The sequence below is a fragment of the Heloderma suspectum genome, chromosome 10 (genome assembly GCF_057233095.1).
Source record: "Heloderma suspectum isolate Gila_16-S chromosome 10, 16-S_ref, whole genome shotgun sequence".
In the NCBI taxonomy this organism is placed as follows: Eukaryota; Metazoa; Chordata; class Lepidosauria; order Squamata; family Helodermatidae; genus Heloderma; species Heloderma suspectum.
In genome coordinates, this window is record NC_139467.1 from 24309370 (window position 1) to 24328914 (window position 19545).

Sequence of the window (19545 nt, forward strand, 5' to 3'; positions counted from 1 at the left end):
ACAGTTCAACTTTGCATGACTGTTCCCAGTTTCTCATGGCATCCCCACTTGCATTCCAAGGATACCAATGGAACTACCTAGTCATGTTCAAGGTTATGTTGTAGACGTACAAAACCCTAAATGACTTGGGACTAGGGTATCCAGCAGACTGCCTTCCTCTATATCAGGGGAGGGGCACTTTTGTCCGGGGAACCAGATGATGTGAAGGGGCAGTGCCTCACCACAAAGCCCACCCCTCCTATGAAGACATCCACCATGCCCACTTTTTTAGAAACAAAATCTCCATGCCTCTTTCTACATGGAGAAAGGGACTCAGCTAGGGCTCCTGCAAGCCCCAGCGGACTTGAGCTGCTCCCTCCTGTGCCGCGCACATCCAAATCAGGGCACGTTGCATGGGACGTAGTGTAGGGGAAACCCTAGCTTATCTCTGATATATACTGAACCAGTATTTAAGTTCTTCAAAGGAGGCCTTGCTGGTTGTTCTGTGACCAGCAGAATGGTGTCACATGACGTCTCAAAAGAGGGCCTTCTCAATAGTGGTGGCCACCCTATGGGGCACTGTCCTCCATGCATTTCATGAGGCAGAAAATGGGGTGTGTTTTAACTGGCACCTGAAGAGGTACTTTTTATTCTGGCTTGTAACTAATCATGCTGCTGCTCCATTTTACCCTTTCGGTTTTGTTTATTTATTTATTTTAGTTTTGTAGTTGTAGTTGCAATTGTTTAGTTTAAACAGTGGGTTGTGTTTGTTTTTTTTTAAGATTAATTAACTCACAATTTGCTGGGGTTGCATGCCACCACCATTTTGAATATGCCACCTCTGACTGGCCCCAGCAGAGGTAGCTCTGTGATGTCCAAACCTAGACACTACTGATTAATCGGTTTTGTGAACTGCCCAGAGAGCTTCGGCTATTGGGTGGTATAGAAATGAAATAAATAAATAAAAATAAGCAGCCCTAACATACAACTGGGGTGCAATCCAATGGGGATAGTCGGCTGCCTCCGAACTCCGTCTCCAACTCCGTATCCAAGGCAGGGTGGAACACAGAGGGGATGTTCTCCGCACTCCAGCCGCTCTGCATTTGTGGCTAGACAGCCGATTTTGACTATCTAGGCAGGGACGTCAGAGCAGGCGGGGGGGCGGGCAGGCTGGACGGCACATAGGTGGCATTGTAACAATGCTTCCACGGTCTCCTCCCATCCCCGCCCCCAGGATTGTCCCCTTTTGCCTGCTCCACACGGCAGTTACGAGTGCGGAGATGGGGCGAACTGTGTTGCCTACGAGGTGGCAGGGGAGGGGGCGGGGAGTGAGGTTTCTTGGAGATGAAAAATCCTACGGCTGTCTAGATGCTGTCTAGTGGCCATAGGATTTGCTCCATCTGTTGTTAGGTGAAGTTTGGGTTGTTTAACCCATGATTCAGAATCACAGTGATTATACCAAGGTTTGCCACCATTACATGTAAACAAGGCCTCTGTCACATGTTATACATGCCTCCCTGTGCAGTTAGCCACTCATGTGAAGTCACAGGTGCTTTGGGCCATTTCAAATCGTGTCAGAAGAAGAACAGGTTTTCCTGCCAGGATTAGAATTGTCCCAAACCACATGGGCACTGTGCTCATGCAGAGTGTTGACTGGGCCTGAGTTACAAGATACGGGTCAGGGAGGACCCAAACTACCCCCAAAATTCAGTATTGTTTCCATTTCCCAAATACCGTATTTTTCAGCCTGTATATGAGACACTCAGCTGGACACTTAATGTGGCATCAGATGGCCCTATAAACAATATGCTACTATCCAGATTATTTCTATGGCTTGAGCTTGACCCCAGACCCTCTTATGTGTGGCACACTTTAGTAGAACTTATTAACTGTGCTAGCTTGGACTTCGAGAGAAAGTGCCTGTAAATAGTTGATAATTTATTATACGGATGTTAGTTTCTCAAGAATTATTTGTATCAGAGCAATGGGTTGCACATGTCATCCAACGGCCTGCTCTGGCATCAGAATAGAAACTGTGACTCTCGTTCAGGGTATGAATGCATGCTCTGATGGGTGCACCCAGGTCATTTATTGATAAAGAGAACTTCCTCATTCATTTCAACAGAGGGACCCTATCTTCTATAGATGTAGATTAGGACCCTCCCATTAGAAATGGTGTCGAAGCCTGAAGTTTCCAGGTCTGGGTATGAGCTTCAGGGGTTCACAATTAGGGATGGCTGAATAAGTGACTTCTCCCAGTTCTGCTGCGTTCATTTGCAAGCTGTGTTTGTTTTGCACGAATAGGAGAATGGCACAAAATGAATGTGAAAAATGAACAAAAAGTTGGTGTATTTTCCCAAAGTCACTTTCCCCCATAGACTACAGCATGAAAATGCACATTTAAAAAAATGTGCATGTTTTAAAATGTGTGCTTTAAAAAAATGCACATTCTTCAAACACATGTTCGAGAATTTGCAAACAGTTTTGGAGAACACATTCTCCTGCTCACATCCTCATTCGGAGTTGCGAACATGGCATGTTGGCATGCTTTGCAGACATAAATGAAACTCTTGTGCATCCCTACTCATAATACTACGTCCCGAAAGGAGAGGCAAAATTTTTACAACCTCCTGAATTCTTCTCTGGCTCGGATTGAAACCTGAGACAAAAAATAATTCTTGGCTTCCCTCCCACCAGGGCTCCCCACCTCCCAAATCACTCACACTGCCAGCCTCCAATCCTGAACCCCACTCCCACCTTTTCCCTTAGCGTCAATATTATCACAGAACATCAGTGTGAGCAGTGGGAGCCTATAGGGAATTTGGGGGAAAAGGTATGGAGGTGGGGAAGGGAGAGAGCTCCCTCCCTCCCTCCCTCCCTCCCTCCCTTCCTTCGTCTGTCTGTCTGTCTGTCTGTCTGTCTCTCCCCCTGTATATTGCCAACGTTGATGACATCAGCTGAAAAGTATTGGGGCAGGGAAGGTGAGAAGTGTGTTTGGCTAGCAGGAAGTGATGGAAGGAGGCAGTGAGGGGATGGGCAAACGCCAAAGATCTAATTGTCATGGAAAATAAGATGAGTTATTCCCGATTTGGGGGGGGGGAAATAACTCTGCTTTTGCCAAGCCAAGGTGAGCAAGGGCAAGATCGTCCATTTCTACCCTGAATGGTGGCCCACATCAGAATGCAGGCACCTGAAAACAAACTCTAGAACAGGACACATGCCTTCCTTGCATTTTTGCACATGACGGAGAAGCCACAAAAGAGGACCAGATGCTTCAGGATTACACAACCATGATGACACTTACAATGATGAAGCTCCCTTGTACCACCAGGCCTTTGGTCTATCTAGGCCAACCTTCCTCAACTTGGTGCCCTCCAGATGTGTTTGACTGCAACTCCCATCATTCCCAGCCCACATGGCCATCACAGCCCAACACATCTGGAGGAGCTAACATTGTCTATGCTGACTGACAGCATCTCAAAGATGTCAAGCAAAGACTTCTCCCAGCTCTGCTACCTGAAACGCTTCCAACTAGAAATGCTGGGGGGTTAACAAAAACTTGGATCTTATGAACCCAAAGGATGCATTCTACCACTGAGCTCTGGTTCTTGGAACTAGAAATGGGAAGAACCCAGAGGAGGAATTCCACAGATAAATCTGTACTCTCAAATTTCCATCTCTATTCCCTCCAGGCTGGATTCTACCCTCAATTAAGGTGTAGCTGTTACTGTTTTACTGTAATCTGTAGGTATTTCTGATAGCTTGGGTGCAAGCCTCTAGGTGCTGGTGTGGCAGAGGATGTCAGTGCCAGCTGGCATGTACAGGCCTCTGCTGAAGCCCAGCACAAGAGAAACCTGCCAGAACCTGCTGCCAATTCCTGTAAGCTCCTCTGCCCCCCACCCCCCAGCTGAAAAACCACTCCAATTCCACTTTTGGCATAACATCAAACTCTGACCAAATTCTGCCTTCAGTGGAATTTGGTGGCAATGTTGAGACCAGTGGCCAATCCGTCCTAAGCTGACTTCAAGATCATTGCAGCTGGAGCAATTCATGGGGAAATTCTCACACCCACAAGCCCCACTGAAAGGAAGAGAGCGCTATGCTCTTGAGCACAATAATGCTTGCACTGCAGTCCCTGGGTTACTGAAACCCATCATAGCAGTATATGCTGGCTGGTATTACACTTGCAGATAATTGCTAGTTTTCCTTTTAACTCTCCCCCACACCCAAATTTTTGGTTTGGCCAGATTTCATAACCCCCTGGTTTGTGATCCTTTTGGTAATGGTCCAGTCATGCTTTGAAAGGTTATCTGTGCCAGAAGGATAAGGAACCTCTCTTGCCTAACAGTTAATGAAAAGTAAGATTGTAATAAAACTCACAGAGCTGGAAGCTTACAAGGTGTGTGTGTGTGTGGGGGGGAGAATCAACGTTCCCAAGAACTGGCAATCCCGCAGGCTTTGGATTGGAAGCATGTTCATTTGGGAAAACGTCTCTTGACACACAAAACGTTTGCAGACAAGGGAAGTACAGAGTCAAAAATAAACAGCATATATATTGGCTTTGACATGTGAGGCCCCTGTGAGGACTTCTTGGGAACCCCCCCCCCCAAGTAAGAGGCCATTGCCTTACAACTAATTGCTTTGGGGCTGGTTGCTCAATTGTTGACTATGTGGGGTGTGTGTGGGTGTTTTAGCCACAATGACGGTTCAAAACTGCCTTTCAATTCAAATGCAAAGACGGTTTGTACCACTGCAGGCAAAAACTCTGACAGAAGCTTGCCATATCATCTGATGAATCAAGCGCATTACAGTCTTACTTTAGCATGCCTTGTCCAATTTCATCCAATTAGAGATTCTGCAAATTCTATCCAAATGCTCAAAGGATTTTAACATCCTTTCCTGTTTTCACTAGCACCCCCAAGATAACTTTGACTAGCAAGCGAATGCACTGGGAACATGAGCATGGAGCTGACCGGTGCTTACCTTTGGTTTTAAAAGCAAAGTTACAGTACTTGCAGACGTATGGCCTGACGTCTGTGTGCGTGCGAATGTGTTTCTTCAGCATGCTGGGTTTCTTGCAGCGAATTCCACACTCCTCACATACATACTTCCCTCGTCCACGGCCTCGCACATACACATACTCTTCGTTTGATTTGTACCTATGAGCAACAGGGTGTCATGGTAACAGAAATAAAAGATTCCCACCTTAAAGTAGTAACATGTCTCCTTTAAAGAAAAAAAAATCTCAACATACAATCCCATTGCATTATTCATGGCTATAGGCAAAATGTCTTGGCTAGAAATTCACTGAATTATCATTGAGGAATAATGAAACTTCATGTACGTGGGGGTGGGGGCGTACCATGAGCTGCATGTGTTGAGCTTTCCTTTATAACTACAGCTCCTCCATTCATTTCAGTGGAAAGAGCCAATCTTTATGTGTGTGTCCTTTCTTTTTCATATTTGAAAGAGCTAGTGTGGTGTTGTAATCAGTGCCAGACTAGGACCAGGATCAGGGAGGCCCAGGTTCAAATCTCCCATGCGGGAGATGTTGTGATAAACCATGCGGCTCATGTTGTGAAGATAACATGGACAGTACATTCCTGTCTCCCTCCACCAGCCCTCTTAGTTTCTATGTTGGACATGCAAGAGGTGGGCTCACCATATATGCCACTCCTTGGTGGAAGGGAAGGATAAAAATGTAGTATACAAAATAAATATATGGGTTGGCTCCTCTGATAGAATGAATAAGGAACTCCATGCAAGTAATGGATAATTGTACCCATTGTTATCTCGCACAGATCGCTACTACTAATCCATTGATTTTCATCTTCCTACCAAAGATGTGAACACTTGTTATTTCCTATTTTCTTTGACCAACATGCAATATGGACACTTCCTACTCTAACAACCTAATTATTTTCTCAGTAACACCCCTAAACATTACAGAGATGGCGATCTAAAACCTGTGGTCAGAAATCCAAGTGAAGATGTATCAAGGAAAGAAAGACAACTCATAAACTTGAACATTGTTAGCTTTGGGCTAAGCCAGGTAACTTGAGCTCCTTTCCCATTCGTACAAAGGCCAAGTCATCATTCATTCATGCACCTTACACTTTGCATGATATTATAATGAAAGGATGACTGTGGCATTGGCAGCTTGTGTGTCTTGCTAGCAAAGCGGACAGAGGCAGTTGCTTCCAGTCATTTTTCCTACATCCAAAGCACAACAAAACATATTGCATGACCTTATTGAACTTGAACAATCAGCACTATATTTGGCTAAGCTTTTGAAAAAGTGGCTTGCGTTTGTGACTGTCTCAGCATTGAGAGTCTATATTTATTTATTGTATTTATTAATTATTTATTACCCAAATCTATATGCCACTTTTCACACAGGTATTGAAGTGGCGAATATACATCATTACATCAAAACCAACAACAATAAACATAATAAAACTACAAAATAATAAATGAATGCTTCTCAGCACTAAAACTAAATACTCAACTGCAGAGGTGGGCAACCTCAGGGTCAGGGAACCAAATATGGCCCTCCTGGGATCCTAATCTAGCCCTCTGGGGTTCTCTAGATGTCCATGCCCCCTTCTCTTGGCCCCACCCCTTCCTCCCAACCACTGATTGTTTGGTGGTTTCCAGTTTTGTTCAGCTCTTCCCCCATTCTAAAAGGTTGAAATGCCTCTCCTAAGGCTCAGGTACAAGCAGTGAGAGGTCTATGCTGGCATTTATTTATTTTTTGTATTTTTGTCCCCACCCACTTTTGCCTTCAATCCTATCCACCATTGGAATGCAGCCCCCGAGTGCTTCTTCGAAACTGAATTCAGCCCTCAGGTGAAAGATGTTCCCTGACCCTGTTCTACTGTGTGCTACAGACCAAGGCTGGCTGGGCCACACTACAGGGAAAGCCTGTGTGAAGAGATGGGTCTTGAGAAGACACCCCAGGACTGTGGAGGGCTGTCTAATGAAAGCTGGCAATACATTTAAGAGGGATGGTGCTGCAACGCTAAATGCTCTACCACAGGCGCTCCTGAGGCGAACCTTGGGAAGATGCGGCACCCTCTGAAGCACTCCTTCTCATGATTGCAAAGTTCAGGCAGGGACAAAAGGGGTGAGGCAATCCCTAAGGCCCTTAGTATCTGAAACATTTGAAGAATACACTCTCAAAAGTTGCTTACAAATCTTTTAAAAAAAGAAAAATGGAGGGAAGCCCAACATTAAAACAGAAGCACTCGGAACTGCTAGATGTAATATACTGGCTAATAAAGCCAAGTAGCCTTCAAACACTGCACTGAAAAAAAGATGTGTTGAACTCAATGCTGAGTTTTAAGTTTATAATTGAAGGCTTTACAACACTCAAGGAAATGAATGATCAGTAAATGTCAAACATATGCTGGAGATGAGCACAAAGACATCAGTAGATGGATAGAGGGAACTATAACACCAGTTGAGTTTAATACAGCTCAAGAAGGGAGACACACACACACACACACACATACACCTCATTCATTTTGTCATTTATAAAAGCATCATGTGTCTCCCATTCTTTCTCCAAGGAGCTCAATAAGCACGCAGAGAGTCCCATGGTTATCTTCCACCCAGGCACTTTCCTCTTGTAGGCCTATTCTGTTAGTTCCTTGGTCTTCTACTGGTGGGTCAAGACCCAAAATTGGGCCACCTAAACTGGGCCACACCAGGGACAACCCACATATTTTTAAAGAGGAGGGGAAAGTGAGGGTGAGTCAAGGAAGATGGCATGGAGGGAGGGAGAGAGAGAGAGAGAGAGAGAGAGAGAGAGAGAGAGAGAGAGAAAGAGATTGAGGAGAAAGTGGCCAGGATGGGGAGAGAATGGGAGAAGCAGAGAATGAAAGGATTCCTTACCAAAGGAAGTGACACAGGACACGGGTGGTTACCAGGAAGAGGGATGTTTCTCCTGTGGCCTCCCAGCTGTGGAATGAGCCCCTAGAGAGGTTCTCCTAGTGCCTACATTGTACTCCTTCTGGTGCCAGATGAAGACCTTTTTATTCTCCCAGTATTTTAGAATTTTAGCTTCCGAGTCTTTGTGTTCTGGTGTTTTAAAGCTGTATTTTAAATCTCTGCATTGCTGCTAGGTTTTATTCTGGCTGTACTGTTATTTTGTGGTTTTAAGCTTTCATATTTCATATTGTTTTATGCTGCACTTTGTGGTTTTAATTTTTGTGAACCACCCAGAGAGCTTTGGCTATTGAGTGGTATAGAAATACATACATACCTAAATTTCAATGAAGACTTGCATTTAAGCACAGGTGACTACCCATATAGCAGGATGGGCTTAAAAAGCATTTCTCAAGTCTGAAGAAAAGGTGAAGTTTACTGTACAAAGTAGGCCTGGGCAACCTGTGGCCCTTCAGATGTTTTGGCCTACAACTCCCATCAGCCCTAGCCAGCATAGCCAATGGTGAAGGATGATGGGAGATGTAGGCCAAAACATCTGAAGGGCCACCAGTTGCTCACCGCTGGTATAGATACTTCTGAAATAGATACTTCGGGATCCTTCTGAAATCCTCATCCAAATTTCAACAAGGAGTTCGGAATGATCGTGCCTCCTTTCTGAAATAGAAAAGATGCCTTAGGGCACAATCATATACACGTTTAGACAGAAAAAAGTTGTAGGACATTTTTCTGTTTAAACATGCATAGGATTGCACCCTTCGGAATCCTTCATTCTTCTTCTTCTTCTGAATTTTGTACAGACCTCTGCATGTGCAGCTCATCACAGCTTTCAGTTCCTTCAGTACATTACTGTCTCTCCCCACCAGCCCTCTTAGTTTCTATGTTAGACATGCAGGAGGTGGGCACACCCTTCTCTGCATCCAGCATGGAGATACAATAGGCTGCCAGAGGAGATATGGTGTGTTCCATGCCTAGTGTCGAAACCAAGTGGGCTGATGAGGGAGGGTTCAAGCACTCTGTCCTTCCTCTGGCAGCCCACTCACTCGCCTCAGTGAAAATCCTAGTCACCTATGGTGACCAGGTGAGCAGTTAAAAAAAAGGCTGGTTTAGAAGATGCCACCCTGCTGCATCATTATATGCCAAGTTTGCTTACAGCACAATCACAGTGCAGTGGGTTCAACCCCATTGCACCAGGTTGGAAATAATTATACCTAAATACTTTTTCACTGATGCTGAAGTTCTTACAATATGATCATAAAAGGATCTGAACAGGAGCACCAGTACATTGGCATCTCCTCTTTTCCTAGTTTGAGCTCTTAGGAAAGTAAAGGGAATTCGAATTCTTCCCACCCTACTTGTCATGTGGTTTATTGCTAACCTGGAACTATGTGGTGCAGTACCCGGAAAAGAGTGAGTGTGTGTGTGTGTGTGTGTGTGTGTGTGACAGAGAGAGAGAGAGAGAGAGAGAGAGAGAGAGAGATGAAGTTGCTGTGAGACTGGAACAGTGCTCTCTGAGCAGTCCCATGTTCGGATTATATCATTAGCAGGGATTAGCAAGAGGAGTTGACACAGTTCCCTTGTTGCTTGTAAGTGCTTGGAGAGATTAATCCATGTGCCTGGAAGCTAAAAAAAGAAGACATCCTAAACCAGCAAGCTGTCTTAAGGTACAATCACAACCACAAGTACTACTCAGTAACTACCACTGATCTTGGTGGGACTTACGTCAGAGGAAACGTTTTTAGGATTGTGCTCTGGAGAGGAGAGATAAATTAATCCAAAGCCACAAAGATTGTGGAAAAGGTAAGCCATGTGAACAGCTTCTTGTCTAAAATAAGTTAACAAACAAAACCAAAGAAAGGAGACAGAGGGGGTGTTTGGGAAGAAGGGCCTCAAACACCATGCTCGAAAATTAATAATGGCTGTATATCTTGCCAGGAAGAAAATATCGTAGACTCTTTCCATCTACTATAGTTAAATATTTCCATCTATTTTCCAGCTGCTCTTCCTGCCCATTGAGGTTTTGTTTTGTTTTGCTTAGCAGACAGAGACTTAAGTTCAAACCCAATGGCCGACTCCTGGTTTGGTGGTCATGACATGAACACATCTTCGCATGCACCCTCTTCCCATCACAAGCTCCAGTTCCTCGCCTCATGGCTTGCATAAACCACAGGCCCAAGACAGACAATGGATGGGGGAGAATTTCACCCCGAAACTTCGGGGGGCCGAGTGCCAACGCATTCGGCCCCCCGAAATCGGCGGTGAAATTCTCCGCCACCCCCCCGCCACCCCCCCGGGATGGGACTTACCTTTCACGAATGTCCCTCCCAGCGGCAGGTCCTGGCGGCGGTTCATCGGGTCTTCGTCAGGGGCGGGGGTGACAGCCGGTCTTTCGACCGGCTGCCGCCGCCGCCATTACAAGGAACGTAAAAAACAAAAACAAAAACCGTGATAGGCTACGTAACGATTAACGTAGCCTATCACGGCTAGATCTCCAAAGTCAGCCGTGATAGGCTACTTTAATCGTCACGTAGCCTATCACGGGTGACTTTGGAAAAAAAAAAAAAGCGCGTACGCAAATGGCAGTCCCCATAGGGAGCCGCCATTTGCGTTCCTTATTTGGTCCCTGTAGTCTACATAAAGATTTACGTAGACTAGGGCGAAAATAAGGGAACGCTCTTTGCGTTGCCCTTATTTTCGCCGTAGTCTACGTAAATCTTTACGTAGACTACAGGGACCAAATAAGGAATGCAAATGGCGGCTCCCTATGGGGGCTGCCATTTACGTACGCGCTTTTTTTTTTTTTTCCAAAGTCACCCGTGATAGGCTACATACATAGACTTTGGAAATCTAGCCGTGATAGGCTACGTTAATCGTTATGTAGCCTATCACGGGGGTGGGTTTTTTTGTTTTTTTTTCACAGCCGGTTAGACGGAGCGCTTCTACCCGGCCTGAATTTCGCCGGCGAGGAATGGGGCGCCTCCCGCCCGGCCTGAATTTCGCCCGGGCGAGGCAGGGCGCCTCCCCACCCTCGCATGAACTTCGGGGGGAGAAGCGAAGCGCCTCCCCCCCACCGCGAAGCAAGCTTCGAGGACAAGTAAGGGACTTTCGTCCATCCCTAAGACAGACTATCAGCTTACCAAGCGGTGAGGTTTTCTACTGTGGTTTTGCTTGGTCACCTGTATTAATTAAAATTTATTATAATTCGTTTTCTGCCACACATTTAATGTAGGGGTGTTGAACCTCTTTCAGCCCAGGGGCTGAATTCCTTCATCAGTAATGCTGTTTGCTCCTCTACTGACTTTAGGCTTGAGGAGGTTCTTTACATTCACAGCCACTGTTCCCTCCTCAGTCTCTTCTTCCACTTTTATATCTACCACACTCCCTCTCTGCATCTCTTCAACCAACTCTCCTCAGATTTCCCCCACAATCTCAACAGAAAGAACCCTCCAGACTGCTACAGCAACTCCCAAGGGTTAAAATGTGTTCTGCTCCGGCCGTCCTGCAGGGGGCTTCATGACACAGCCTTCATGACCTTTTTTCCCTCTCTCATATGACTAGAACCCAATGGGGTCATCCCATGAAGTAAAATGGTGGGAGATTCAGGACAGAGAAAAGGATGGACTTTTTCACACAGCACATAGTTAAACTATGGAATTCACTTCCACAAGACGTGGTGATGGCCACCAATTTGGGTGGCTTTAAAAGGGGGTTAGACAAATTCCTGGAGGAAAAGGCTATCAATGGCTGCTAGACCTGATGGCTCGATGCTACCTCCAGTATCAGAGGCAGTAAGGTTATGTACACCAGTTGCTGGGGAACATGGGCAGAAGGGTGCTGTTGCACTTATGTCCTGCTTGTGGGTCTCCAGTCAACAACTGGTTGGCCACTGTGTGAACAGAATGCTGGACTAGATGGACCCTTGATCTGATATAGCATGGCTCTTCTTATGTTCTTTGGGTTATACCTAGCGATGGATGGATATGTCTATTTCTGGTCAGCATCAGTTTTGCATGTGTTCATTCATAATACTGTTCTGTCCTGTTTCCTAATTAATGTGTGGGATTTTAAAAAAATCTTCCTGAAGATTCATATTTAAATACATATTTTTGAATGTCTTTTCCCACAAATTATGCATTCTTCTACACAATTTAGTCTAGAATATATATTTTTATATGCATGTTTTATATCCAATCCAGACAAAACTGAGATGTCATTAGTGGATGGTTCTTCTGACCGGATGCAGGATGATCAACCTGTTCTGGATGGCGCTGCAGTCTCCCTGAAAGAGCAGGTTTGTAAGCTTGGGAGTTCTCCTGTAATAATCTTTGTAACTTGAGGATCAGGTGGCCTCAGTGACACAGATTGCCTTCTATCAGCTTTGGTTGGTGGCCCAGCTACGCCTCCATCTGGACAGGGATAACCTATGCTCTAGTGATCTCCAGGTTAGATTATTGCAATGTGCTCTATGTGGGGCTGTCTTTGAAGACAGTTTGGAAGCTGCAGCTTGTGCAAAATGCAGCAGCCAGATTGAAAACAGGGACCAGAAGTTCTGAACATGTAACACCGATTCTGGCCTGCTCACACTGCCTGCCTGTACATTTCCAAGCCCAATTCAAGGTGCTGGATTTGACTTATAAAACCTTACACAGCTCAGGACCGCAATACCTTATAGAGTGCCACTCCCAGTATGAGCCTACCTTTATGCTACAATTGGCATCTAAGGCCCTTGTTCATGTGCCTCCTCCAAATGAGGTTTGGAGGATAGCAACAAGGGAGAGAGCCTTCTCGTTGGTGGCCCTCCAGTTGTGGAATACTCTCCCCAGTGAGGTCTGCCTGGTGTCAACATTGTCATCTTTCAACACCAGGTTAAGACCTTCCTGTCAAGATTGATCATCCTCCTTCCTTTTCAATCAACACCATGGAGACGCAAAGCTTCAAGCTATTATGGCTTTATCCTGCTAAAGACTAGCCTTTCTACAATGCAGATTCAAAGAAGTTTTCAGACTGCCCCAGGCTCTGAACGACTAATCTGAGATCTCTATTAGGGGAGACAATCCAGAGGGTATTGAAGTTGCCAACGGTTTGCCCATGAGCACTCATGATTGTACTTGCCTCACAGTGACGCCCCTCCCTTAGGGCTGCTCCCTTCTACATTGGCTTCTAAGAGTGGCTATCCTGGTGGAGCATCTTAGCCCTGTCCCTAACTCCTCCTGCTTTGACTTGAGATACTCTCTAGCATCTCTCAAGTCATGCCCCTCTCCCTCCTCCTTTTTGGAAATGTGAGATCTCACAGTGGAGGAGGAAGGCAGTGACTCGGCCTGGGGCATTTGTTTGTCAAGGACATGGGAAGAATCCTTGGGGAAAGTTCCTTCCCTGGGCTCTGATCTAGCTATTCCAAATCTGATTCAGAATCAGAGTCATCAGAAATCTCAAGGAGCTTGGACTCATCTCTGATACTTCCTCTACTCCCTTGTATTTGACAGTATATGCTATGGTTTTTAACCTGTCCTGAGATTTTTTATTGTTGATTGTTGAAATTGTTTGTATTTATATATATATATATATATATATATATATATATATTACATTACATTACATTACGTTACAATATTGTGTTTTTAAGGTTTTAATCTTTGTAAACCACCCAGAGAGTGTTGGCTGATGGGTGGTATAGACATGTAATAAATTAAATGAAAAGAAATGCTACCCTAAAATACACATTTTTATACATATTTTGGCACTTTATTTTAGCTGCAAACTGCATCACAGTATTCGGACACATGCACAGTCCAAAGGATGACTCCACTCCAATCCACACATTAGTCCAGGAAGTGCAGATTGGATCACTTCACATTCAAAATGCAGACTAAACAAAATCCATGAACATGCCTTTTCCAAAGCATTTCTTTTGCATGGAGCCTTTGAGTTTGGTTAATCATGCTGCTGTTTCTTTTTTGGACTGATGACTGTTTTAATGGTTTTACTTAGACTTCTAGATTTAAAATATATTTTTAAAAAAAATCTTTGTACATCACAATGCGCAGAATCCAAGAGGATGCTTACACTCCAACCAATTTCCTTCCACCCCACCAATTTCCTTCCGCAAAGAGTGAATCTTGCTGATTCCATTGCAGGACACATTGCTTATGCAAGGAGATTTAGCGCTTCCTAGAGGATGCCCTGAAATGAGCAGAAATGCTCATTTCTGGAAGGAGGCAGATAAGGATGTGAACTCGGCCGACCTGCCACCTTCCAGAACCAAGTGTTTCCACTGGTTTTGGGTTGCTCTGGAAGCGCTAAATTGACATGGGACCACAATGGAATGGGGGGGCATAAGAGAATCAGTGGGGGTGCAACCAGCCTGTTGGGTGGTTGCAAAGGGAAATAATTCCCTTTGGAATTATTTCATGAAAAGTGCTCTAGACATTTCAAAATAAATGAATGGATAAATAAATGAGCCAGTTACCACCTACCTCCCAATTCATCTGCTTTGGACATCATACATAGCCTACTCCACTGCTCAGGCATTCACTCACTGGCAATCAATCATTCTACTCCATTTACAGCTGCCTTGTTCTTGTATTACCCTTAATTACTCTCCGACATTCACCCTTTATGAGGCATGCCTTTGTTATCCTGGAGTCCTGTGTCAGCTCCATTAGTGCTATGAATGGACAACATCTTCTGGAAATCAGGCATTGCCATTCACCTGAGATTTACTGAAATAAATAAATAAATAAATAAATAAATAAATCTGCTCCTTCTCCAGTTCGTTTATTCCATTTCTGTCATTAGAAAAGTGGGGTGTGTGTGTGTGTGTGTGTGTGTGTGTGAGAGAGAGAGAGAGAGAGAGAGAGAGAGAGAGAGAGAGACTCAACAAATATGAAAACAAAGCAACATTTTAAAGCACACAATCCATTTGACCACAGAACAGGAGAAGGTGGCTGATAACATGGGCTACGTAGAGACAAGAGCAGGTGTGGGGATAGAATCAGCTTTTTTTTCTCCAGCTCAGATTTTAATCTTAGCTGGATATGAACTTCATAATGTTTGCCTCTATTTTTAAGGCAAGCATTATGAGCCCCTGAAGACTGTATTATTAATTGTGACTAGTTAGCACCATCATTTCTTCTTCTCTTCCTCTTCTTTCTGACCTGAGAGAATACCTCCTCCCATACATGCCTATCCCATGTCTTAAGATCACCTATGGAAATCCTCCTCCAAGTGTCTCGTCCTTCTGAGGTTTGGAAGGCAGCTTCTAGAAAGAAGGCTTTTCCAGTGGGGTTCCCAGTTATAGAAGGTTCTTCTCAAGGAAGCTCACCTGGCACCAACATTGATTTGGCCTTTGCAAACCATAGTTTGTAGGCTGACGTAGGACCAGACATTATGCCAAACCATGATTTGAGGTTATGTTCGAATGCAACCTCTATATAGCTTCCTCCATGTGTTAATTCGTGTGATTGCTGGGGAGTGGGGTCATGGTCTTACCCTTGGCAGTGGGTGCTCCCCTGGTCCTTCCCTCTGGATGTCCATATATTGGCATAAGTGTCTCCACTGAGGACTAAATCCATGCCAGTCTGCCCCTCCTCCCCCTGGCACCTTGAATGCTGAATGACAGCATCTCAGGTACTAGGGGACCCTAGGAAATGTAATTTTCCCAGGGTGCCCAAGTGCTTTGTATGGACATTAGGCACTCTAGTAACTACATCCCAGGTAAAAGGAGCAGTCAAGGCACTAGGGTGGGGAACAGAGGCCTCTCAGAGAGGACTCCCATGACGCTTCACCCACTGCTGCTGCTGTCACCAGGTCAGGTAAGTCAGAAGGAAAGGGGATGGCAAGGAAAGGTAGAGGGGCTCATGGAGAAGTCCCACCCACACGCACAGACACTTTGGGCTGTTTTGGGGAGATTCTCAAAAGATCAGGACAGCGCTACCTGAGTATACATATATAGGACCATCAGCATACCTTATGCATGGACTGCATTGTGAGAATGGTGCTTACCTATCCATTTGCCAACCATGAGTGTATTTTTTATTCTACTGCCTTACAGTGTGATCTTAAACTTGTCTACACAGAAGTAAGCCTCATGGAATTCAATGAGACTTATTCCCAGTTTGGGAATGGGACTTATTCCCTATATTCCCAGTATATAGGGTTGCAGCTAGGGATGTACCAATTTAGTTAAATCCATTCCATCTGCGTTTCATGGATTGTCTGGCGTCTTTCATTCCAGTGGCCACTCATTGATGGAATGGGATTTTTTTTTCTTTTTTTAGGGATCTATGAAAATTTTGTTCAACTTGTGCAAATCTCCCCCCCATCCCCAAGTGAAGCAACTGGTCTCCAAGGCCATAGAATCTGCACAACTCAAAATAAGGTGGTCCACTGTGGAATCTACAGGTTGGATTCATAGAAAATCAATCTCATTTGAATCCACTGCAGATTGCTCTGACATCTCTAGTTGCAGCCTTAGATAATAATTACAGTTAAAAGGTGAAACAAAAATATAACCACACATAATCCATGGTAGTCTACTGCGTAAGGAAAGATATACAATAACTGATGACAATATGAACACCTTAATCTTGGCCTTTCCCGGCATCAGGAAAACTACCTTTTTTTCTAGGTGGTACAAATTATCATAGTAACTTCCATATCAACCATGTCAGAAAGAAGTACAAATGGAACTGGAATTATTGGTTTTGTATTCCTGCTACCAAGTTGGATCTTGATAGCCTTTTGGCTCACTTGCTTCAGTTAGTGATGGACAAATATGATGGCCACTTGTGCATCGCTAGGAAATGCATCACGCCAAAACAGAACACCAAAATGCATAAAATCTGTATAAGCTAATTTATAGGTAGAGATGCAAAATTTAGAAATCACTGCTATCATTTAAACAGAAACGCAGTACAGCTCATCATAGTGGATAAGACTGTGACCAGGTAACCTGTGTACGTGTTGCTCAATCAGCTGCCCAGGTGCTAACAGTGGATGGGCAAATTCAAGGCCTTTGCTCTCCTTGCTTATGGTCCTTCAAACTAGACTTGGCCCCAACAGCCTTTCAAATAGAGGACTGTCCTGTGTAAATTAGGACACATGGCCACCCTATGCACAAGCAACTCCAGACTTGAACTGCATTGGCTTAAGTCGAGTCATTTCTCCTCACAAAATGAGGCCATTCAGTAGTCCTTTGCAGGCCTGGCCCTCTCATGAGTGGGGGTGACTTCCTGGCTTCAGGTGGAGGAGTGGGAGGAGCAGCAAACTGCGATGGAGGCTGGTGGCTCTGATTTTGGTGGGGCTATGAATCCACTCTGGGTTTCAGTCAGAACTGGCGGGAACTCTAAAGAAGCTATCCAGTGTGCTGAACCTTATACTCAAAATAGGTTCAGCACCATGGATAGCCCTGTCCGAATTCTGGCTGGTTCTGCCTAAAACCCGGAATGGATTCACGGCCCCACCGTCATTGGAGCGACCAACCTCTACTGGCAAATTACGCACTGCCGCTGTTGCGTGCTGCCCACTCACCCTCATTGCTGGCACACCTTCGGCCTTGCTTCTGCTGCCACTGCCTCCACCACTCACTCTGCAGAGCAGAATGAGCAGTGGGCAGGTGAGCTCTCTGAAGAGCTGCGTCAGCCCGGAAAGCCGACCAGGCCCAAATAAGGGGTCCTTCCTCAGGGCCAGGCATTGCAGGACGGGTGTCCCTGGAGATCGCCCATGGTACAGGCTCTTCAGAGAGTAGCAATGGGGTGGGAGATGCAGTGCAAGATGCAGCATCAAAGGGCAGGGCTGGGAGGGGAAGGAGACCAGTTGGTCAACTGGTGGCTGCGCAGGTGGAGGAAAGGGAGACAGATGTAGCAACTGGGCAGGTGGACAGGTAGGTGGGGAGAGGGAGGGAGACAGATGTGGATGGCAGCACGTGTATGCTCCTCAGATGGTGGGAAAGCTTGCCCCAGCTGGTGCCGGTCTTTTGGAAACCTACATTTCTAGTTCTACTGATGCCAGAAGGAGAAGAAGCAAGAGAAGATCTTCCTCCCTCCCATTTTCCAACACTTCCAGGAAAGCAGCACCAAGATAAGTGGGCAGTCCGATCAGCCTGGGTTGAAATCTGAGACAGAAAAGAATTTTGGGGATCATCATGCTGATGCTGTATATGAGGCGAGCACCACGGATTCCTGAGGATTGTATTTCCAAGCTTGGAAATACGAGCCTCCGCAACAGCTCTAATTCCAGTAGTTTACTTGAGAGCTAATGGCTGTAAATTGTGTCTTATACTTTTCCTTAACTAGAACCAGGTGGGTCTTCAGAAACAAACAAACAAAAATGCTTACCTAATTTCCCTTTAAACTCAGTCATTCTCAAGCTATTGCTCTCTGATGCAAATCAGAGCAGGTCATATTCACGCAGACAAGGAACTCCAGGGCCAGGGAAATTTGCCAGACTGTCTGTTCCCAGATGCTATACCACACCCACGTGCAAGATCAGAGCTGCAAGCAGCTGGGAAACTTGACAAAACAGCAATGGAATCCCTCTCAGATCTTGCACATTGTATGGGCAGGAATGCTGAGTGAGCATGAAGACAAGGAATTATTCCCAGGTTAGTAACGGAAAATGCGTTTGGGGTCTGGCCAGCTCCCCACTGAGGTCTTAGCGAGGCTGTGAAATTGTCCACTTGGAAGTTCTCCCACCTAGCTACAGGGAGAGGGCATACTGAGGGATACTTCCCAAACTCTCAGAAAATGAAGCAATTCACAGAAGCGTGGCTTCCCACAAAGAAGAAATGGGGATTTCTAGCTCAATTCAATGCCCAGAGAACTTGCCAATGGGATTCAGAATGTGTTGCAAAACAGATGAATGAACGCAGCCTAGCTTCCTTCAGGGGAATATTCAAAAGAGTAAAAACCACCAACACCCACCCACCCACCAAACCCCACCCCACAAATAGCCTTGGAGCATTTATCATCATCATCATCATCAGGGCTGGCCCTCCCATTAGGCAGAGTGAAGTAGTTGCCTAGGGTGGCAGATGCCAGGAGACAGCAGCAAGATGTTGGAGGAAAGACCTATGTGCAGTGCAGCCTACTATGTGCTTCTTAAGTTAGCCTGCTGCTGTCAGGTGCAGTGGGGGTTGCTGTCCCATCACCAATGTTGAAGAAAGATTCAACTGCCAGTCCAGTTGGCTTTTGTACATGGCATGGGAGGGGGCACCATCTTGTCCTTTGTCTCAGGCAGCAAAATGTCTTGGGCCACCCCTGATCATCATCTACATCTCAGCTCCATGGAGCTCAAGTAGATAACTGCCCCCCTCCCTACTCTTTTATCCTTAGAACAACCCTGTGAGATAGGTGAGGCTGATAGAGTGACTGGTCCAAGATCATCCAATGAGCATCATGGCTGAGTGGGGATTTGCACCCAATCCTCCCAGGTCCTAATCAGGCACTCTAATCACTGGAACTGCTCAGTACCTAGGACATCATTTTATCACAAACTCCTTGACCACTTTTAGGCACTTTTTATCAATAGGATGAAGGGGTAGTTAACTAGCAATACTGCCAAAGTTTATAATGACCTTAACAGGGATAAGAATGTGTCCAACCCATAATTCTCATATGCATT

General features: G+C 45.3%; 1 protein-coding gene across 1 annotated transcript in view; it reads right to left on the reverse strand.

Annotated features, from left to right (window-relative positions):
• Window positions 1-19545, reverse strand: part of HIVEP3 (HIVEP zinc finger 3) — a 386475-nt gene that overhangs the window by 36751 nt on the left and 330179 nt on the right. The window contains exon 8 of the mRNA XM_084815566.1: window positions 4963-5138. Coding sequence (XP_084671692.1) covers window positions 4963-5138 — 176 coding nt within the window. The remainder of the gene's footprint in view (window positions 1-4962; window positions 5139-19545) is intronic.